This window comes from Aspergillus aculeatinus (assembly GCF_003184765.1).
Source record: "Aspergillus aculeatinus CBS 121060 unplaced genomic scaffold BO66scaffold_47, whole genome shotgun sequence".
Taxonomy (NCBI): Eukaryota; Fungi; Ascomycota; class Eurotiomycetes; order Eurotiales; family Aspergillaceae; genus Aspergillus; species Aspergillus aculeatinus.
In genome coordinates this window covers 1-20,479 of record NW_020291516.1, presented here as the reverse complement: position 1 = coordinate 20,479, position 20,479 = coordinate 1, and the positions used below count along the sequence as shown (strand labels likewise).

The window sequence follows — 20,479 nt, the reverse complement described above, 5'->3', positions numbered from 1 at the left end:
CTTATCTGATCCCGCTAGACCCGACTTGTCGTCCCACTTCGCTCCATCCGGTGCTTGCAGCATGTGACCCTCTGAGTCTCTGACCGACCGGTGAATGACCTTCCGGGCTCGTCCGACCTCGCTGCCTGATCCGGTCCCTTCCGGATATTGCTGCCTCAGGCGTTGCTGGGCGGGCACTGGGCATAGGCCGGCAACAATGAGTCACTAGTGCCAACTAGCGTCTCCCCGGTGAACCAACGCAACAAGACCCAAGCAAACGCCCCTGACCTCTGGGCCACTGGCCACCGTCTAAACATATGGATCACCCCCGCCTGACCAGTTCATCCACATTTCCAACATCATACTTGCGGTGAGTCATACCGGCGCCCGCGGGCACCCTCACCTGACATGGTTCCTTGCGCTGGGACAGAGTGAACTCAGGCTAGGCAGACTACGAAGAGTTGGGTGGCGGCAAATCAGGCAATCTACACCAGACAAAGGCTTGATAACACATAGTATTGGTCATCGTCAAAGAGCCAATCGACTCTCATGCTTCTAACTATCAAAGAGTATCCGACTCAACTCCGCAGGGTGCGAGGTAAAATGTGCAGCCCCTCCCGATATGATGATGTGCACCCGCAAGCAGCCAATAACAGAATAAAAAAAACCCCAGGCCCTTCCCATCACACTCCAGTCCCGTAAAAACAAAATAACGATAGGTCAATAGGTAGGTGGTAATAAATGTGGACAAGAAATGGAAAGTGTGCAGACGAAGACCTCCCCAACGTACATCGTACATGAGTGACCGCAAAGCCGCAGCCAGACAAAGAAAAAAGCAACAAGACTCCACAGAGTCGGAAAACCAGCTGGAGGGTATTTACAAAGACCATGACTTTTGTTTTCCCCTTAAGAACGCGCACGAATGAAAAAAGTTCGCACAAAACTTTTCCCTTCCCAGAATGCGTCTTCCGCTGCTGTGCTGCGAGTACACAAAGAGAGTCACTCGTTCGACGAGCTCAGAAAAGTCAATCAGAATAGGATTAAGCAGTAGCTGATTTGTAAAGAGTGCCCCCGAGAGCGGGGCTGGGAGTGAAGGAATGAAGGCACCGGGTTCAACCCAAATAGTCTGCCCGCATGCCCGGGTGAAGTGCAACCTTCCTGGCTTCGCTACCACAGCAGGCCCGTTTCATGCCGGCCGGACCGGACAGCGGCGCCGGGTAGTTCAAAGCATTCAACTGATGCAGAGTGAGTGCCGGCGCAGAGCCAGGTCCAGATCCCATCAGCACATCCGCCATGCTGCCATCATGGAGCACAGGCCGCTCGGCCTGTGCGCTAGCCTTGGCCAACTGACGCACATGGCTCTGCAGGAGCATGTCCTCCGATCCAGTGCGACCGCGCTTACGGCCTTGGCCCGTGGGTTTGTGCTGACGGGAAGTCGCGCCAGACAGTTCACACAGGCTTTGAGCCGCCTCATGCGTGGACGTCAGATCAATCGGGTGCTCCATAGAGTAGCCGGAGAGATCCGGAACTTGACCGATAGGGCCAGTGTAGCTCTCCGGGGAACTATAGACCGGACCAAGCGAAACTTCATCCGGGGGAGACACGATGGCCAGATTCTTTCGGCCCTCCTTCAGAGAATTGCCAGTGCAGCGGAGCGTAGCCTGCACGGCCAAACGAGGCATCGAGCCCCCAGTGACCGAGGAGCACGACGACATGGAAGACGACCGCGAGGACTGTGAGGACAGAGTCGACACATCCGACACCATCGAATCCGGAGACGAGGTGGAAGAGGCCGAGCGAGCCAAGGAAGACCGGCGTACGAGGCTAGGGTAGCCATCAAACGTGCTAGGCTTGGGACAAAGCGATAGCGGCGGGCGCTGGTCGTAGACCGACCGCGCCGTGCACATACCTTGTACCTGCGACATAGCAGCTTGCATGTAACGCCGATGAGCAGCCATACCGCCAGCACTCACTGCAGGAGTGGAGGCGATGCTCGACTGGGGGGTCATCTGGGGAGTCGGCAGCATCTGAGGCTGTGGCATGGGTGGAAGGGACGGCAGGGAGTTCTCCCGTTGGACCATCGATTCCAGAGCCAATGGAGGCAGAGTAACAGAGTCATTCGTGGGAAGCCTGGGCAACTCCCTCCGGATCGAGGTGCCGCGGGGAGATGGCGATTCGGCCACGGAACAGGAGTCGAAGACTCCCATGCTCGAGGGCGTCGCAGGGCTGGCGTCCAAGTCGTCCAAGTCGGGGGTGAGCTTGGGAATGATCGTGCGCCAGCACTGGCCATCATCGACCGGCATGCTGCTTGCGCCTGGGGTGAAGCGCAGCACGATGTCAGTCCACCTTTGAAACAGTGACTCGGGGATGTGAAGTCGCCAGTTAACTGCTTCGAGGAACATGAGCTCATTCTGGTTGATCTCGGCAGTATTCAAGCCGGAGATCTTGCTCCAGGCACGAGCGGAGTAGTTGCGGTCCTGAAGGTATTTCGAGGCCAGAATCAAAGCCGCCAAGAACATGCGCCGCCCGCATTGCATAGCCCGACAAGCGGGCTTGCCTCGGGATTGGTCTTGCGTCAGATCGTGGCTGGGCACGTGCGACTTGATCTTGATCAAGTAGTACAAAGCCACCTGCAACGTGCTGTAGCTAGTGCGCGAGCGACGGAGTGTCTCTTGGATGAAAGTGCGGAGGGGCAGCACGCCTTTGCAACCAGTCGCCGAATCACTCCGGAGCGACACTGCGGATAGTGGCCAAATGGCCTCGACGATCTGCGACGCGGTATCTTCATGGGTTGGTTCTTAGCTCCGATACTTTTTCGACCAACGTGTTCAGGAATCTCTCCACAACTTACCGACAAGGTTATCGACGAAGTTCACCTTCCGCTCCGACTGTCTCAAGAGACAGGGCGGAGGCCGCGTGCATGATGCGCCGTTCGCCTGAGTGGCGCTGTTGGTCCGCCGGGGATGCTTACGCAACTCGGGCGGGACAACGGCCGACTCGGCAACTCGGGGAGCGTTTCCCCTTAAGCAACCACGTGCTCCCACCACCGGGAGGCCCCTTCCTCCAGCCGCGTATTCCCCTTCATTCTCCCAGATCACGTCCACCGGCAGCGTGGCAGCGGAGGAAACCGAGCTTTGGGCAGGCACGCCGTCCAGCGAGAAGACCGAGGAGGTAGAGGAAGAGGCGGAGGAAGAGGCCGACGATGCGTAGGGGTGCGCATAGGCTGCTCTGATTTGAGAGTTCGGGTTTGGATCCTTCAAACCCAAAACGTCAATCCCTGACATATCCGGGATGATGTCCAGTCGAGAGACCTTGAATACTTTTAACAGATAGAAAAAGATTCGAAGTACCTCAAATGGTCATCCAGAAGGCTGGCAACCTGTTGCTAGACTTCTCAACTGCTGAAAAGCCGCGGAGATGGCCAAGAAGTGTGCGTTTAAATTTTATACCGGGATTATCAAGTAACCGTTATGCTGTAGACCGTAAACGAGTAGCCGTGGGACAGAAAGCCGTCTTTTTATGAGCAGGCGACGGCAAACCCTTAGTAGCGAAGAATCGCCAGTGTGGTGTATGAGTCGAAAGTGAATTGAAATGTGAGTCAGGGGAAGGCGACAATAACCATCCACCACAGACGTGGGTAGATAGCTGGTGGAAGAGAGGTAGCGAGGTTGGGTGCGAAGAAGACGAGAGTTAGGTAGGCAGTGAGTAACGTGTTATTCACCGTCTACTGTTCCGATCACCGGGTGTAGAGTTTCCGGAGATATCAAGCCGAATATTGCGCAACAAAAGAGACACGTAGGATGACAACGTGATTCTTTCAGGTGACAGATGCCGTTTATGTCAAAGAGCACTTTAGATAGAAGCGATCTTGCCAGAGATTCGGATATCTGAGACCAAGGAAGCAGCAACACGGGCGATCGGAACAAGAGATTTCGAAACAACAGGGTACATCTTGAGGTATGGGGTGTAGTATATCAAGGGCCGATAGAACGGCGAACTGTCACAAACAAGCAGGCGGCTACTGTATGCAGCGGCGCTTGTTCAGGCAGTCAACGGTCTATCGGATAAGAGGAATAGCGCGGTGGAGGAGTTGGTAGTTGGTGAGGCTCAAATAGGCTGAAGGCGAAAAGGGATCGAGTCAGCAACGATCAAGTCAGATAACTAATCTTCTTTTTTTTTAATATTTCGGGAGGCGTTGTGTAGATATGAGTGTGTGTGCGCAGTTTTATGATGACTCTTACTCCGGATCTCACTAGGCAAGGAACCGAAGAAGGCTTTAGGCTTTCTCCTGTCCGGGTGACTATTAAGAGGCGGCGGGCGGAGCACAAGACAGACTGACAAACTGACAAACTGACAAACTGACAAACTGACAATAGTGACTAACTTGGGGGCGATCCAGTTGCCAGACTAGCCACACTAAAAATGATTCAGGTTGAGATGGCAACCTGAAATCAGGCAGGGAGGCAAAATGGCAACACACACCGGGAGGAGGGAAAACAAGACGACCAGACAGACTATTCGAGTAAAAATGGAAAGGGTGGTTACTCACCGCGGGCGAGAGTGGCGAGAGTGGCGGGACTGTGGGTGGGTGTGGGTGTGAGTCGAGCGGACGCAGGGACCGCTTTTCTTCGGGGCGAGTTTAAGAGCGGAGAGAAAGAAACAACGGGGGAAACAAAACAAGGGAAAATCAGACCACCAAAATCCAGTACAGAAGAAAGAAAAACAGTGGACTTTGGCTCTCACTCTCTTCCTAAAAGGGGAACAATAAAAAGGGGAGAGGGCAGAGGGGGGAGGGGAGTGTGGGGGGGGGGGGAGGGAAGGGAATAGAGAAGAAAAGGAAAGGAGAAGAGAGGCACGGGGAAGAGGAAGAAGAAGAAGATGATGAGAGTCGAGGTGAGTGAGTCGAGTGAGTCGAGTGGGAAGGCAGGAGTAGAAGGGGAAAGTAGCAGCAGTAGTAGTAGAGGAGGGATCGGGAACTGGACGGGAGCGGATATCGAGTGGAGGAGGAGGACGAGGAGGAGGGAGGGCGATGACTCTTCTGTGGCTGTTCCCGCACGATAACTGGGCCTGGTCCAGTCCTACTTAATACACTCTCCACACTGCACCAGGCTCAACGACTAGAAGGGCCCGACTTGGGCATTACACTAAGTCATTTGCTGATGCTTATTTGTTCGTGACTGATGATACTCAATAACTACTTACTAACTAAGTAGACTGACTTAACTATTCAGTCTGCATTAGCTAAGTCAACTACTTACTTAACGAGGATAACCTAAGCAACTGCCCAAGTACTCGTAAATCTCCCCGATGATCCTGTAGTTCATGATCCTCTTGCTCATCATCATTGCTGATTATTATTCTATTATTCATCCAGCGGAGGCAAAGACAAATGTTTCCCCTCCCCTTCCCCCTCTTCGATGTCCCTTCTTTTCCTTCGATGGATGGCAGGATGACCATGGTCGAACAAACCTATTACGAACCCCCCCCTCCTTCCCCCCGCCCCGGCACTTTCTGGATTCCATCCCATGTTTGTGAAATGGATGAGGTGGTATCGGCATGACTAAGAATCCACGACAGACCCAACCCCCATCTCTCCGGCCTGGTGGAGTCACTCAGCCATCCGTTCAGATGATAACCACCACCTTAGCAACGTTAGCAATGGTGGTTGAACTCGTTCGCTACCCTATCTTGAGCTAGTGTGCTATCATCGGACCGCCCAACCATCCCCGGACTCCGGTAGTTTAGTTCTCTATCAGTGCCTTTTCTCTTCTATCGATAGGGAGTGGACTAGTTATCTATCTAGGTGCTTATGACGATGACTGTTGTCCTACCCCGTCGGGAAGAAAAGAGAGAGAAAAAAAAAGCCACGCGGCACTGCCAACCAGCTCCTTATTCTTTGAGAGCGACATCGGCTATCAAACTAGTTACATATTATGCATTATCAGCAAGTACTCAGTAGCTAAGCGACGAACTTTGCTAAGCAGACTACTATATAACAGCCGGGAGCAACGTACAGTGGTCCATTCAAAACGCGACGAGCCCATCGCGTTGACGTCTATACCCCATAGCAGGCGGGCGGTATTGCTCAGGGATAAATCAGCCGAAAGCCAGTTGGCTCACTAGGCCCCCCCATCCGCCGAAGCTAGTTTGATCACAACTCAGAAAGTGACTTTTTAAGTTACTTATGATGCTACATTAGTTACCTGACTTTTGTTCACGGTACAATTTTGTGTATTCCGAGTTCTCCATCCATCCACTCATTAAAAAAAATCAAGAGGGCGGGCTGCCGGTTTCGTTCGATGACCCAAGGGAAAGGGAAAGCAGAAAACTTCGGGACTACTTGGTCAGTCAGCCAACCACCGCGGACGGATTATTTGCCAGCCACGCCACCACAAAAGAAAACTCGTACGGGTGAGGCAGTGACACGTACATGCCACACACACTCCCAAACATGGCGAGATCTCTGCCCTAAATTTACCATCCTCCTCCTTTTCCCGAAGGAGGCGTCACCCAGTAGGGAGAAGAGAATGGAACAAAAAAGGTCTTTATTTGGGGGCCAGTCCACGAGCATACGCCCTCACATCTTAGTCACCTACGAACTACGTACATAGCACAGCCCGTACACTGTATAGGTAAGTTAGGCCATGCTGAAAACCTCCTTCTATCCACTACCTATCCACATGTCTTGCTGCATTAGAAGTTGCACCTCCCGACCAGAACAACTGGCTGTGGAACCTCTCTCCGCCCCCCTCCCCCGTCAGAGTCGGTCCGATTAGGGAACCTTCCTGATCCCTCAGGCTCAGCCCCAGGCAGCCAGGCAACAGCTCCCTCCCCCTTTTCCGGCTCAACACTTACTCCGGAAAGTCTCCGCCCGCCGCCGCCTGCGCGGGTTGTATGATTGATGCTTTGTCGTCGTATCGGAGGTCCCTTGACCATGAGATCTATATCCGGATATCCGTTATCCAGAATCCGTCAGGTCAGGCTATGTGCCTCTTCTTATCCATATTCAGCAGAGCAGAGTCTCTGTACATACTCCGATCACTCCAGCCGTATACTCAACTTGATCTTCAACAAGACACAATCCACAATCCAACAAAAGAAACCCTCCCATCAAGTGATACAACAGAACGAACCCCCTCCCCAGCGGAATGCCGCGGAAGTGCTAAAAACTCACATCCTGCATCCCCCTTCTCTTACTCCGTACCCTCCGTACTAATCAATCCGATCCTACTGGAACAAATCCCCACAAAGCAAAAAGCAAAAAAAAAAGTAATTATTATCAGTCAAAGCGCATAGGACAAGGCTAGATAGAGCCTGTCCATTCATTTCATGCATGCATATCTAAAGAGTTTACGAAGCGAGTAAGCATGCAATCAATTTACTGTAGGTACAGTACAGTCTCCGTACTTTGGTTCGACAAGATGTCAAGCACAGACAACACAGATAGTTACTAGAATCTTCTGGGTTCTGGGTCTGTTACCCCATACTTCCTGACTCTGAGTTCGAGTATGAAGCTATCATCGTCATCATCGTCATTAACTTACTTCTCGCCGAGATTCCGAGGTATACTAGGTAGCGGAATTAAGGTGACTTCAGCCTCGCCTCGTGTCCTTGTCGGATGCAGATGTTGATAGAAACGAGGCTAACTGACTAAGAATAGTCTGCCCTCAGCAAAAACAAAAAAAAAATCGTTCTGAATGTGTACAGCCTTCTTTACCCTTACCCTTACATCCATGATGGAAAGACAACTAAGAACTAAACAGAAGATCAATTTTCCTAAGCCCCATGACCTTCAATACCCACAGGGTCCAAGTCATGGCGTGAGTGGCTGAGGGGCAAAAGAACATCCATGAGATCAGTAAAGAAAGAAAGAAGAAGAAGAGAGGGGAGAGGGGCGCGCTGTGTGGGGGAGGAGCAAAGCAAGCAAAGCGTGATTGGCAAGAGACCGACCGACCGGCCTCTCACTTTTTTTTTTCGCAGGATTTGTCCTACGTGAGCGGGCCGGCTGGACAACTTTTGCCCCAGCCAGCCCTGCCTGACCTGACTAAAGAAACCCAGAGAGGTTAAGACTCCGTCTCCGACTGCAAAAAAGCACCACACGCACACAAAAGAGTGGAGCCAAAGGCGCAGAACCCAATGACGCGCGGGGTTATTCGCGCGGGGCCCATGTTGGAAACCGACCGGCCAGGCTGCCAGGTGCAGCAGGCTGCAAGGCTGCAAGGCTTGCGGTTGGTTACAGCCTACAGGGATTTCTGCTGTGTAGGCCTGAGGCAGAAACAAAGTCTCAGGCATCCCGCAGAAACCCCGCAGTGCCCTACAGGGTTGGTGACTTGATTATAACCTGGTATCAACCGACATCGCAGCAGCGGGCGAATAGCTTGTGGTTGGTTAGATGCATCCATTGACATGGGATGTAGAGCAGGCTAGCAGAGCACAGAGTAAGCTCAGCTTGCACCAGTCCTGGTTCTAGACTGGGAGCTTGGTACACAGCTGTGACTGCAAGATATATCCCATCCTACTGTGTACATCATCCCGCACGCAAGAAATGGACTCATAGTAACGAACTCCACCTACTCATACAAACCACCTTAGAACCTCAAACAACCAAGTAAAACTTCCCAAGCATGAGCAAGCACTAAACCAAATGAAAAGCCCCCTCACCCAAGCCTCCTCCCCAAACCAAGCCCTCACACGCACACACAGTACATACCTCCCGAAACTCAAACCCCCTTCCTCCAAACAGACTGGAGCATCCAAAACACCACTGCACCAAACAAACAAACAAACATCCCCCAGTCCCTCACCAGATAAAAGAAACAGGTACTTTTATCCCCCGACACCACCAATCACCACCCTCACCGTCCTCAAACCTTCCATCCAAACAAGGCACTGGGCAGCCCACCCCCTCATCCAAGATCATGGATAGAATGAATCCTTGAATCCTCCGCCCATCTAGAACAGTGGGAACACACCCAAAAAAAACCTTGAGCTCCGATTCGGGAGCACCATGCAGGTGATATGCAGAGCTAATGCCGGCTGATGTGGTGGTGCCGGACGGGGGCCACTCAGAGGGGGACCGTTGCGTAATTGAGGCTTTTGGTCCTCTGCGTGGTGGGTGGGGAAGGGCTCGGTTCCGTACTGGTAGTTATTAGCAAGGATTGTATTTGCTCGAGAAGTGTACGAGTAAGAAAGGTGGTGTTTGAGGTGGGTGGGGCGTGAAGGAAGGCAGCGTGGGTTTGAGGTACTGTACTGTGTAGTGTATACCGTAGGTATAAGCGCAGAAGAAGGGGATTTTATCAGTGCTGAGATAGGGTGGAGGAATATCGTCTATGGTTTGTATGTTGATACTTCCTCGGGTGAGGTAGGACTACCTTAGAGTCGAAGATCGAGAGTCTGGAGTCAAAGACTTGTATACTGCATGTGCAAAACTCCATCCCACAGGGCTGGCGAAACACAATATGGGCGTCTGCATATACGACGAGATCCCTCGGCCTCATGAGCACAACCGAGCAGCAGATCGACCACATGGATCACTGGATATCAGCCCGCACCTTCTCCACGAACGCAGTCAGATCCTCCAGGAGATCCGCCGGCCGTTCGAGCGCGGCGAAATGTCCTCCCTATCATAACGGTTAGTTGGATAACTACTTATTGCATCATCGTCACCAAATGAGGAGGATGGACCAACCTTCTCATGCGTATTCCAGAACACCAAGTTCCCAGTCGTTTCGATCCACGCCCGCGGGGCTGGCATCAGCTCTTTAGGGAAGTAAGAGAACCCAAACGGTTTCTTGATGTACCACCTCGGGTCCTCGGCGAGCTGAAGCTTAGGCATGGGGACTTGCTGCGCGCGGTGTTACTACACGAAGGGAGGGGGTAACCCCCAAGAACAAGCTACGACATACCTCGCGATAATGGTAGATACACCGAGGGAACGACTCGGTGAGCCAATACAACGACACCGACTCGAGGATATCATTCAGAGGGAGGGGGTCGTCGGGCCAGTCGAGGAACTTTTCTCCAACCCTAATTATCCGCCGATAAGCTTTCCATGAAGTAGGGGTAGTAAACAACCACAGCAAGCCGTGTACCGGAAAGCAGAAACTCACCAAGCAAGCAAAGCAACCGGGTTCGCCGAAAGGACGTTCCCGATGGTGCTGGGCCGACTGCCATGCTCGAAGCCGTAGGCGGCACCGTAGGTCATGAACCACTCCCCGCGAGCCAGGTTCTGTTTCTCGAACTCGGAGATGGACGAATCCTGCACGTGGGCGGGTTTGCCCATGTAGCATGCGTTCACTGGGGGAGGGTTGTTCTTCCGCGTTAGATCGTGGACCCAGCCCCTCCTGTCACACTGGTAGTACTGATAGGAACTTACAATGAACCGCTGCCCAGTCAAATCAGTAAGCCGTACTTTGACTTCACACTGCGGGAGACACAGGACCCAAAGAGACATACCTTTGCAAGCATCGTAATCCACCGCCATGATCCGACCAATCCTCGACCCAATATCACCCCCCTGTGCCACATATCCCCCCCCGAATCCGAGGTTGACCATCACCTGATTGATGACCCTGGCTGTGTCCTGTCCCGTGAAGTCCCGGTCCAGAGGGGGCCCGGAGGACAGCGTAAAGCCTGGAAGGGACGGTACCACGAGGTGATACGGAAGCTCCTCCGGGGAGTACTTGTCCTTGAGGAGAGACAGGAGGGGCAGGAACTCCAGGAAGCTACCAGGCCAGCCGTGCAGTAGGACGATAGGGATCGCATCAGCTTTCTTCGAGAAGAGACCGACAAAGTGGATGGTCATGTCCTCGATCTCGTAGGTGAATTGCGGAAAGCTGTTGATGCGCTGCTCTGTAGGTCGCCTTTGGCCCTCCTTGGTGATTAGCGGGATTCGATATACCGGGGTAAGCCCTTGGAGGGGAATGCTCACCAGTCGAAGCTTTTCCACGCCTGTCGTGCTTCCAGGAGCCAGTCTCGAGTGATACCATATTTGCGATCTTCCTGCGAACTTTCGTAGGTGGGCGGGGCGACCTTGGACAGCTTGACCAGCACGAGGAGCTCTTCGATCTGGGCGTCGGTGATGTGAAGCTGGTAAGGCTTGGGAGAAACCTTGGCTCCGGAAGGGATGTCGCTGTATGCGAGAGCCATGTTGTTTTGGATAAGGGGGGCTTGCAGCTGTGGTCAGGATGTTGGACTGGGTTAAGGGGTCGTTGTTGTTGATGTTGATGTTTTTGATGTGCAGAACGCATGATGTAACTGCGGGGTCGCGGGACTCATTATTTATCTCTCATATGCAGCACTGACAACCGATAAGTCAATCAACTGATTGACCCTTACTCCATGATTATTAATGCTCCCAATTGGGGTCTGATCGGTGAAATTGAGAGGTAAGTATGGCTCCAAGTGACTCAGTGTCGGTGGATCAATGGCAATATCGGCTAGAGCAAGTAAGCCTGCACTAGCATCCTTATGTGGCATGGTGTTGAGCCTAGAAATGAGGCACAAGGCTGCAGTGGCCAAAGCGCAGCAGTTTTAAGGTATTGGTATGGCGATGATTTGTGCGAAGGTACGTGGTCTATTTGTGTAGATGTGATACAGATCTTCTGCTTGAGTGCTTGGTGCGCGCTCAAGATCCTCACTAATCCCCCACCCCTTCCCTGCTCATCTGTGGACCTCGAAAACCATCCAAGAAAGTATCTATTCCCACGAGAGAAGCGCCATCGAGCTGGCAGCGAAATGTGCATCGGCTCTTTCAATACAATTGAACCTATATAACCTATATAGTCATCTCCACCCTCAAACCAGTCAATAAACCCACAGCACGATCCTCCACCAGACCCAGCACTTGTACTCTTTCCAGTCACCTCCATACTTCTTCGCGCCGATGGCATCACCTCGATGTTAGCGGTGAGCCAGAATAGTTCAGAAGTAAATAACATAGAGGTAGGTGAACATTATGCCCCAGCCAGTGGCTGGAACCTGCACCACTAGACGGCCATCCAGCCGATCCCACCGAAAAATAGAGCAGTCATGCGAAGGTTCAGCTCGCGACCGATGTGAAATAAAAGACCATATGCCCCGTACTCCCGCCAATGGCCACCCTTCGCAGGTGTCGGTTTGGGGAATTCATCTTCACATTAAAGCTGCGGATATAGACGAACATTGAGAATGTGTAAGAGATGATAAGATTGGCGATCAAGAGCTGCACATAGTGGCTGTGATATAAGCCTAGACGTCGAAATGGGCATCATTTATATGGATTCCAGCAGTCACGAGAACCAGAGTGACCGCACTTGAAGAGAATGCTACAAGGGGAATTATCAGTTCACATCGACCTCGGAGAAAGAGGATATGATGATTACGCGTCGACACATACCATTGAAGCAATACAGTGGCAGGCGACCATGGTTCACCAATTAGTGCCGTGGACTTCTTTTACCGGAAGTATTTCATAAGAAGAGGCCAAAGATATGGTAAGCTATGGTGGTACTCTCTGCGTTGATGAGTTGCCTATGCTAAGACCATGAAATCCCGTATCTGCTTTCACATTTGCCCAATCGGTTGGCCGGACGAGAAGAGTGGGTATGAGACAGTCAGCAATACCATTGCAACCAAATGCGAAGAGGTCGAGTAGCAATGGCAAAAAAAAAAAAGTGATGGCTGCGACACTCAAGATGTAGCGAGAGGTTAACTTTGACTCTAGATGGGACGGGAAGGCAAGGCATACGGTCCCCTAAACTTTTACTCGGTTGTCGTGAACAAGTCGAGTGGGATAAATTTGAGATTGAATGGTAATCCGTAGATGACGCACAAGAGAAACGCCCTGGGGCTCCCATAGATGCCAGACAAACGCCTGAATGCAACGGACTGTGCTCACCCAAATCAGGCGAACGAGGGGCAACGACAGGAATGATTCCTTGCGAGCAAATCGCACCCAAAGCGACAGCATCGGTATTTTGGCGCTCATCGAACAGCCCCATGTGCAGATAGGATATTTTATCTTGTCAATGCCTATCAGTCAATTTTTCCGGCTGACTGGAAATCAATATCTGTGAATGTAGTACACATTTGCGTTTCATGCCAACCGGAATCTAGGTAGGGCCTACATTGACGGGAACGATGTTACCCCTATGAAGCTCGCGAGAGTGAATTCCTGAAACGGGAAGGTTTGGGTACGTGAACGAGATGTAGTACAAGAGACCAGTATACCTGAAAGCCCTAGTCACAACTAGCTAAGATAGTATAGGTTACCTACCTGCTGTCTACGTCCCGTCTGTGTTGCGAGTTTGCTGTTTGCGCATCTTAGGTTCAGCAGTCATCCGAACAGACAAAGCTTCGGCTTGAAAGCGACATGTTTGGTTCAAAGAAGATGGTTCCAGTCTGTTTGGATCGACTAATGACTAATATCAGGCTGGAACTTCAACGGGAGATGACAGGCTATGGCGGCTTATATCGCGGCAACGACTTCCCGCAACACCTTCACAAGCGAATTGATTTCGTCCTCTATCTCAGGTCAGCAGATTGCTCGATCTCTGTAACAACTAGATGCTTACCCGTATTATAGTGCAGCATACTGATCCGCACGACACCATCCTCGATGTCATCCAATCCAATGATATCCTTGACCAGACGGTGACTATACATATGCCCACTTCGGAAGCCAAACGGCGATCGCTTCTCAACCTCCTCCACAAAAGCCTGACTCTTGACCCCCCTCACCACAAAACTGATGACAGGAACCCGAAGCTCCTTGCTTGCTGATGGTTCTCCATAGATTGTGATACGGCCCTCTTCGTTCAGATAGTCCAGAAGGATCTTCTGTAGCTTCTCCTCAAAGGTAGCGATCTGATCCCACGCTGCAGAGAAATCAGAACCGAAGTACTCGAGAACGCGAGGGATGCTTTGCGTCAGCTCGTAATTTGCTGAGGCGAGATTAAGCTTTAGATCTAGTGTTTCTGTGGACTTGAAATAGTGGCACAGAGGGCTGATCTGGTCATGGATCCGCGATGCAGCGTAGAGTTGGGCCATATGAGGGCCGTAGACTTTGTACCATGAGAAAGCCTGTCCTTGTCAGCATATGCTGATGTGCCATCCATGAGCTTCGCACTCACGTAAAAGTCAACGTCAAGGTCTTTAACATCAACCTGTCGGTGTGGGGCGAGTGCGACACCGTCGACGCACACTAGGGCCTAGAAGAGGTGAGATTGTGACTCAGATATCGGGTCGCGAAACTCATACTCGGGGATACTGATGCACTATTCTGGTGATCTGCTTGACGTCACTGATAGTGCCGGTGATGTTCGAGGCGTGTGGAAACGCCACGAGCCTTGTCTTGTTGGAGAGCAACGCTTTCAGCTCCTCAGGGTCACAGATGGGATTCTGGCGGTCGGAAGCCGACCACCATTTCACTGTCAGTCCTAGGCGTGTGGCGATTCTATCCCAGGCAGCGGAATTGGCTTCGTGGTTCAGTTTCGAGATAACAAGTTCGTCTCCGGGCTGAAAGTCAAGGGCGGTTGATAGATTGTGAAGGAGCTGCGTGGTCGAAACTCCCAGGCAGATCTAGGGAGAGCTCCATCAGAGTTGATCTAGACTGAAGTCGATGCATCGTACCTCCTCAGGCTTTGCGTTGATGAACTTAGCTGCTGCTTCGTAGCCGTGACCGTAGGCAGCAGTTGACGCTTTGGCTATTTTGTAGGTGGCGCCTAATTGAACGTTGGTGCTCGAGAGGTAGGTCGAAATACTGCAATAGAGTCAAATGAGAACGTGTTCATCCCACAGTGTCTCAAGATCACCTACGATTCAATGACCGAGTCCAAAGCCTGGCTGCCTCCGGCATTGTCGAGGAAGACCTCTTCCTGGTTCAGAGCAGGAAAGCGAGATCTAGCCTCAGAAATGCTGAAAGTCATTGTGTGAGAAACTTAGAAATGAGGAACGGCTGCGATGAAGAAATGGTTTGGGTAGAAGGAGAGAGAGAGAGAGAGAGAGGAGCAAAGGCACGAAGAGGAGTGACCCCGCTTGATGACAATCTACTTTCCACCCCACGCGATCCACCTCATGTTCCTTCCCCTCTTCCATTCTCTCATCTCGGAGATCCTTTCCGTTACCTTTATCAGCTACACCATACAATGCTTTGTGCCATGGGTTGACTGCCTGTACTTGATAGGAAGGGATGACAGATAGTTTTCACTATCTTCATCAAATCTCTTGTTGTTTTGCCAAGCCTCGACCGTCCAACTCGCCTCCGTGATGCATGCGGAAAAATGGTGACATTCGTGTGTTACTTCGACAACACGCCCTCCAATGTCTTACTCACCTTTATCGAATAAGTTATCATTGAATGCAAGATTTGACGATGGTCCCTACCAATGAGAGCCAATCATTAAGCTCATATTATCCGAGTGCCACCCATGGATCGATCCAGATGCTCAAAGCGGGCGAAGTTGGAGTTTATTTCTAAACGAGCACACGACAAAGAGCTTTAAATCAGCCCAAATTCATTTCGAAAGAGCTGGCACCTACTGGAGCCCTCCGCCCTCCGACCTTCTTATCGGCCTGTAACTGTCTGATCGCATGTGGCATCCAATCGTGGGTCGCCACAGCTATCATCCAGCAGGGGTGCTTATCTTGCTTATCTGACCCTGGGCCATCGATCATCAATGGGAGCCTGCAGGGTGTTATAGTCGATCGCCGGGCCACATACAGTTGCTTCTCCACTGGGGCGCGACAGCGTGTGCGACAATCTTATTATCCCTTACGTTGGGTCCAGTACCATTCGTTTTGTGCACCCATCTCTCGACCGGGAACGACACCTCCTCAGCATCCCAGTCCATGACGAATGACAACTATCGATAGATATGAAGTTTGATCGGCCTCACCTTCATGTGGCCCAGTCGAGATCTGCTTTTGCAGAGGGCAATTCTCGGTGGACAAACCTCGACCTCGACCCGGTGCCCCTGCATCGCCGCAAATGGGGCCCTCTCAGTTTCATCTGTAGGACTATCCTACATCAACTTTTGTGTACTCCAGCTGACTAGGGTTAGCCTACTGGATTTCTGATGCTTTCAATGCAGCCACATGGCAGTTTGCTAGTAGCATCATTGCTGTCGGTCTCAGCTGGCGGGAGTCGCTGGCCATTGTCGCCATATCATTTTTCATTATGTCCTTTGTCATTGCCGGAAATGGAGCAGTGGGTGCGATCTATCATGTTCCCTTCCCAGTGATCGCGCGAGCCAGCTGGGGCTTCTGGGGATCATATGTCGCTATCATCTCCCGAGTCATCCTGGCGCTCTTCTGGTTCGCCATCCAGAACGTCAACGGGGGTAATGCGGTGCGGGTCATGATTGGCGCCATCTGGCCCAGTTTTTTGAGACTGAAGAACGACATCCCCGAGGATCAGGGCATCACGACAAACGGCATGGTGAGCTACTTTATCTTCTGGCTCATTCAGCTGCCGTTCCTCTGCATCCACCCGAACAAAGTGCGATGGTTGTTCGTGGCCAAGTCGATCATTGTTCCGATCGCCTGGATTGCGATCCTGATCTGGGCGTTTGTCGCCGAGGGTGGAGGGAATATGTTTGCACAGAAGCCGACGGTCTCTGGCTCGCAGTACAGCTGGGTATTCTTGTCAAGCATGACCGCGGTTCTGGGGAACTACGCCACTCTGAGCGTCAATCAGGTATGCTTTCCATGACGATAATGAACTGCGAAAAGGGTCTAACGAGAAGCAGTCTGATTTCTCTCGATACTCGCGTGTCACCCCCAAATGGCAGCTGCTGTACGTGCCAATGCTGCCGATCATCTTTACCTTCATCTCCTTCATTGGCATTGCCGCTTCATCGGCGGGTCAGGCCCGTTATGGTGGCACGATCCCGTGGGATCCGATCGAGTTGATCAGCCACTGGTCCAGCCGAGCGTGTCGGTTCTTCGCAGCATTCTCGTTTCTGCTGGCTTCCTTGGGCGTCAACATCTCTGCCAACTCCATCTCCGCGGCGAATGACCTGATGGCCTTGTTTCCGGAGCATGTCAACCTCCGGCGGGGCCAGATCATCTGTGGGTTGCTATCCTGGGCGCTGGTGCCGTGGAAGATCCTCGAGTCGGCAGGCAACTTTATGAACTTCATGTCGGCATATGCGATCTTCCTGGGGCCGATTGCAGCGATCATGCTGTGGGATTTCTGGGTGCTGAAACGTGGCAAGTACGACACTCTGGCATTATACCAGCCACACAACCCGATCTACCGGTACACATGGGGAGTCAATTGGCGCGCGATTGTTGGGTTTCTGGTGGGGGTGGTCCCGAGTCTTCCGGGGTTGATCAGTTCTGTGAACAGTAGCATTTCGGTCGGGGTGGGGGTCCATCCGTATCAGTTCGGATGGCTGCTGGGGTTTGTGGCCACCAGCATTGTGTACGTGGGGCTGTCCTTCTGGTTCCCGGCGCGCGAGTCTCTGATTGATAGGGCTGTGATGGCGGAAGAGATCTACGAGGCGCGGGAACCCGTGGAGGGAGTGTCGGCTGGCTCGGACGAGGCGTTGCACGAACAGGAGAAGATGAAAGTGTAGTTAGTCCCGAGGCAGCCAGAGTACAGTGTAGTACATCATTCCAACTCTCCTACTATGACCCCCACAAGTCTATGAGAAAGAAAAGCCCAACGTGTCCATTTTTTACAATCCATAAAAGACGCCAATACCACGGATAAAGAATGCAGAAAAACTTCAAACCTCCAACCCAGCACCCCTCGCATACCCCAGCGCCTCCTTCAACACCTTACTAACCGCCGACGACGCGCGACCAACCTCGCCGCCATCCTGCCTGGCACTCTCCACCCCGCGCTCGACAGCCTTCAAGAACCGTGCCGCAAACACCCGGAACCGATCCTCGCGGGTCTCATACATCTCGCCTTCCTCATCCCTGGGCTGCCCAAACAGATTGAGATAGACATAGGGCTGCGCCGTTTGGGGAAGCATATGCGCCTCCACCTGCGCCAACGGGAACTCCCAGTTCCCAACCGCAGCACCAGCAGCCGCGACACCCTCCTCCATCACGACATCCTCCCCTTCCCCCTCCCCACCCGCCCCGATCCCGGCCTCCAAAAACTCAGCCAACACGCCCAGCACCTTGACCATGGGCCGCCCGGCACTCCCGGACTTCCCGAAGGCCGCCCGCGAGGCCGACCACTTGGACGACTCCTCGGTGTGCCAGCCCAGCACGCTCAGGAAGCAATTGAGGGTCTTGATCCAGCCGCCGGCGCAGCCGACGACCTCGGCGCCGGCGATCTCGACCAGCCACGCCAGCACCTCGACGGCGGTGACGCGGATCTCGGCGGCCAGGTGGGTCATGCCGGCGCGGACGAAGGGGAGGAGCTGGGCGACGTGGTCCTCGACGTCGCGCGGGGGCAGGGCGCGGAGGAGCTTGAGGAGCTGGGTGCGCACGCCGGTGTTGCCGTCCAGGATGAGCGGGGACAGGGTCGGGAGGAGGGTACTCACGGGCTGCGGGAGACTTCCCCCCGCCGTGGGGCGGCTGTTGGTGAGGTGCGTCGTCAGGTGGGCGAGGGAGTCGCGGCGCTGGGCGTCGGATTTCGAGCCCAGCAGAGAGACGTGGTGCGTGAATTGGGTGGTGGTTGTGGGCGCGGTGAGCGTCAGGGATTGTTGGGTTAGGGTTATGCCTGTTTTCTTGGTTAGTATCATGCAGAACAGAATTGAGAGTCCCGGGGGGAAATGGGGTGAGTACTCTTCGCTTTGAAGCTGGTGTCGGTGAAGTTGTCGGGTTTGGCTTTGGTTTTGCCGACTTTTAGTTTGGCTTTCTAAGGGGTCGCGTTAGTATGGATGATCGGGGGCATGGAAATGGCCGGGGGGTGGGGGAGGCGTACTTGGAAATCCTTCTGTTTCTCCTTCTTTTTCTTGGAGCTGGAGCCCATTGTGTCGGTTTATTAGGGGGCTACCGGAGATGTGATTATATTCGACTCCGTACGGCGTGTTCAGGGATTGAGATGTGCTGGATGTCGTTGTCTTGCTGGATTGCGACTGGCCGTGGAATTTTTATACCGTCACGTGAGGTCATGTGAGTCTCACTTTGTTGCATTGTGATTGGTCGGCGGGAGTATAGACACCATCTAGTAGCCATTGCAATTGAACATGGTGAGGTGTAACATGTCCTGTAGACCAGAAATATCAAGTGGGCGTCTTGTATAGACACCCTGTAGATCCATAAATCCATCTCATCCTGCCACAGCCGATACCTGAGAACAAGAACTCCTCTCGATTGCCTGCACACAAACTCAATTGCACTATGACAATCAAATGCTCACACAAATTAAAACCCATCACATTCAACACCCATCCAAACACCCCTTCCCCCCCAAAGGAAAGCATGCAACCCCAATGGTGACACGAGTAGCACCTACCCTACCCTACCCTACCCTCTCCAGCCAGAACCACCCGACAAAACCCCCCGAACAAGACCACACAACCAACCCCCATCATCAACCCCCTCAACACCCTACAACCACCTTTTCCTGTACCTCAACCCCCTCCCCCCCTCATCCCTAAAATATCCATATCCACAAGCATTCCCAGAAACCGAATCCACAAGAATGCAATCCCATGTCCTCCACCACCGACACCATGACTCCACCACCACCCTCCCCCAGTCCCCAGAACAAACACCCCCCCGTCCCCTTGAAACCAACTACACCCTCCCCAAACAAACCACCTGGCTCCACGCAGCCACCTACGCGACCCTCCACCACGAGACCTTCAACATCTACACGCACCTGCTCCCGGCGCTGTGCTTCCCGACGCTCGCCATCCTCGCCCCCGACCTACCGCGCCTGCACATCCTCAGCTCCACCGCGTGCCTACTACTATCGGCGGCCTACCACGCCAACAACGGGCACTCGGCCTACGCACTGAAAGCGGACTACTGCGGGATCTTGGGACTGCTGGTCAGCAACTTTGTGACGGGGTTGCATTATGCGTTTGTGGGGGCTCACGGGGTGGAAGGGGAGGAGGAGGCGAGAAGGTGGTGGCGGGATGTTTATATTGCTATCGTGAGTTGAGGGCCCCTCTTCACCTACTAGACATGGCATTGAGAGAGTTACGCCGGAGCGGAGCGGATGATGAGCACAATGGCTAGCGATACTGAATGTGATGATGGTGATGACGACGGGGAGGGAGATTATAGACCATCCTCCTCACCCTCCCTTCGCTGGGTCTGCATCTGCATCCTGCCGCGGCGGCGTCGGCGGCGGCTTCATCGTCGCCACGTACACTCGACAGTACAACCACCACCAGAGTCACCAGCACACTAAACAATCCCCACCGAAACGACCCCCACCGCACCCTCCGCGTCACCGCCCTCATCTTCACCGGCCTGAGCGCCCTCATCCCCATCACCCACCTGTACCTCCTGCACGACGCCAGCTACCTCCTCGCCGTCGGCGTGGGGTGGTATGCCCTCGAGGGGATGGCGTTGATCCTCGGCGCCGTGGTGTATCTGGTTGGTT

General features: G+C 53.1%; 7 protein-coding genes across 7 annotated transcripts; 2 read left to right on the top strand and 5 right to left on the bottom strand.

The window, feature by feature from the left end:
• Window positions 1–1,091: 1,091 nt before the first annotated feature.
• Window positions 1,092–3,263, bottom strand: BO66DRAFT_330751 (putative G1/S-specific cyclin Pcl5; the record flags this gene model as incomplete). The annotated part of the gene is made up of 2 exons (XM_025644062.1): window positions 1,092–2,761; window positions 2,831–3,263. The coding sequence occupies 2 exons, from the start codon at window positions 3,261–3,263 to the stop codon at window positions 1,092–1,094; spliced, it is 2,103 nt and encodes a 700-aa protein (XP_025500593.1).
• A 4,245-nt stretch (window positions 3,264–7,508) lies between these two features.
• On the bottom strand, window positions 7,509–8,447 carry BO66DRAFT_166012 (uncharacterized protein). The gene has a single exon (XM_025642264.1). It carries the CDS (start codon window positions 8,269–8,271, stop codon window positions 7,756–7,758), a length of 516 nt encoding a protein of 171 aa, XP_025500592.1. The 5' UTR covers window positions 8,272–8,447; the 3' UTR covers window positions 7,509–7,755.
• A 643-nt stretch (window positions 8,448–9,090) lies between these two features.
• Window positions 9,091–11,322, bottom strand: BO66DRAFT_458786 (epoxide hydrolase family protein). The gene is made up of 6 exons (XM_025652227.1): window positions 10,910–11,322; window positions 10,435–10,841; window positions 10,089–10,275; window positions 9,885–10,005; window positions 9,668–9,823; window positions 9,091–9,599 (listed from the first exon to the last, which is right to left on the bottom strand). Exons 1-6 carry the CDS (start codon window positions 11,125–11,127, stop codon window positions 9,510–9,512), a joined length of 1,179 nt encoding a protein of 392 aa, XP_025500591.1. The 5' UTR covers window positions 11,128–11,322; the 3' UTR covers window positions 9,091–9,509.
• A 1,607-nt stretch (window positions 11,323–12,929) lies between these two features.
• Window positions 12,930–15,360, bottom strand: BO66DRAFT_394277 (putative aminotransferase). Its single transcript, XM_025647961.1, has 7 exons — window positions 15,136–15,360; window positions 14,776–15,072; window positions 14,590–14,719; window positions 14,218–14,538; window positions 14,091–14,168; window positions 13,533–14,040; window positions 12,930–13,482 (listed from the first exon to the last, which is right to left on the bottom strand). The coding sequence occupies exons 2-7, from the start codon at window positions 14,883–14,885 to the stop codon at window positions 13,427–13,429; spliced, it is 1,203 nt and encodes a 400-aa protein (XP_025500590.1). The 5' UTR covers window positions 14,886–15,072; window positions 15,136–15,360; the 3' UTR covers window positions 12,930–13,426.
• Window positions 15,361–15,479: 119 nt separating this feature from the next.
• BO66DRAFT_165871 (nucleobase cation symporter-1 family protein) lies at window positions 15,480–17,587 on the top strand. Its single transcript, XM_025642263.1, has 3 exons — window positions 15,480–15,969; window positions 16,020–16,654; window positions 16,707–17,587. Exons 1-3 carry the CDS (start codon window positions 15,834–15,836, stop codon window positions 17,535–17,537), a joined length of 1,602 nt encoding a protein of 533 aa, XP_025500589.1. The 5' UTR covers window positions 15,480–15,833; the 3' UTR covers window positions 17,538–17,587.
• Window positions 17,588–17,623: 36 nt separating this feature from the next.
• Window positions 17,624–18,971, bottom strand: BO66DRAFT_380510 (IPI1/TEX10 family protein). Its single transcript, XM_025645908.1, has 3 exons — window positions 18,845–18,971; window positions 18,706–18,778; window positions 17,624–18,640 (listed from the first exon to the last, which is right to left on the bottom strand). Exons 1-3 carry the CDS (start codon window positions 18,890–18,892, stop codon window positions 17,691–17,693), a joined length of 1,071 nt encoding a protein of 356 aa, XP_025500588.1. The 5' UTR covers window positions 18,893–18,971; the 3' UTR covers window positions 17,624–17,690.
• Window positions 18,972–19,567: 596 nt separating this feature from the next.
• BO66DRAFT_458766 (hemolysin-III family protein) lies at window positions 19,568–20,479 on the top strand (the record flags this gene model as incomplete). The annotated part of the gene is made up of 2 exons (XM_025652226.1): window positions 19,568–20,023; window positions 20,158–20,479. Coding segments are annotated over 2 exons (778 nt in total), but the record flags the coding sequence as incomplete, so codon positions are not given.

Coding starts and splice junctions, on each gene's coding strand:
- BO66DRAFT_166012 (XM_025642264.1), bottom strand. CDS start 8,271: ATGCCTGAGACTTTGTTTCTGCCTCAGGCCTACACAGCAGAAATCCCT.
- BO66DRAFT_458786 (XM_025652227.1), bottom strand. CDS start 11,127: ATGGCTCTCGCATACAGCGACATCCCTTCCGGAGCCAAGGTTTCTCCC. Junction 10,276..10,434: donor GGATTACGATGCTTGCAAAG/GTATGTCTCTTT, acceptor ACCCTCCCCCAG/TGAACGCATGCTACATGGGC. Junction 9,824..9,884: donor GTATCTACCATTATCGCGAG/GTATGTCGTAGC, acceptor CACCGCGCGCAG/CAAGTCCCCATGCCTAAGCT.
- BO66DRAFT_394277 (XM_025647961.1), bottom strand. CDS start 14,885: ATGACTTTCAGCATTTCTGAGGCTAGATCTCGCTTTCCTGCTCTGAAC. Junction 14,169..14,217: donor TAGTGCATCAGTATCCCCGA/GTATGAGTTTCG, acceptor CACCTCTTCTAG/GCCCTAGTGTGCGTCGACGG. Junction 14,041..14,090: donor ACCTTGACGTTGACTTTTAC/GTGAGTGCGAAG, acceptor TGACAAGGACAG/GCTTTCTCATGGTACAAAGT.
- BO66DRAFT_165871 (XM_025642263.1), top strand. CDS start 15,834: ATGAAGTTTGATCGGCCTCACCTTCATGTGGCCCAGTCGAGATCTGCT. Junction 15,970..16,019: donor GGGCCCTCTCAGTTTCATCT/GTAGGACTATCC, acceptor GACTAGGGTTAG/CCTACTGGATTTCTGATGCT. Junction 16,655..16,706: donor CCACTCTGAGCGTCAATCAG/GTATGCTTTCCA, acceptor AACGAGAAGCAG/TCTGATTTCTCTCGATACTC.
- BO66DRAFT_380510 (XM_025645908.1), bottom strand. CDS start 18,892: ATGGGCTCCAGCTCCAAGAAAAAGAAGGAGAAACAGAAGGATTTCCAA. Junction 18,779..18,844: donor AGAAACAGAAGGATTTCCAA/GTACGCCTCCCC, acceptor GCGACCCCTTAG/AAAGCCAAACTAAAAGTCGG. Junction 18,641..18,705: donor CACCAGCTTCAAAGCGAAGA/GTACTCACCCCA, acceptor CCAAGAAAACAG/GCATAACCCTAACCCAACAA.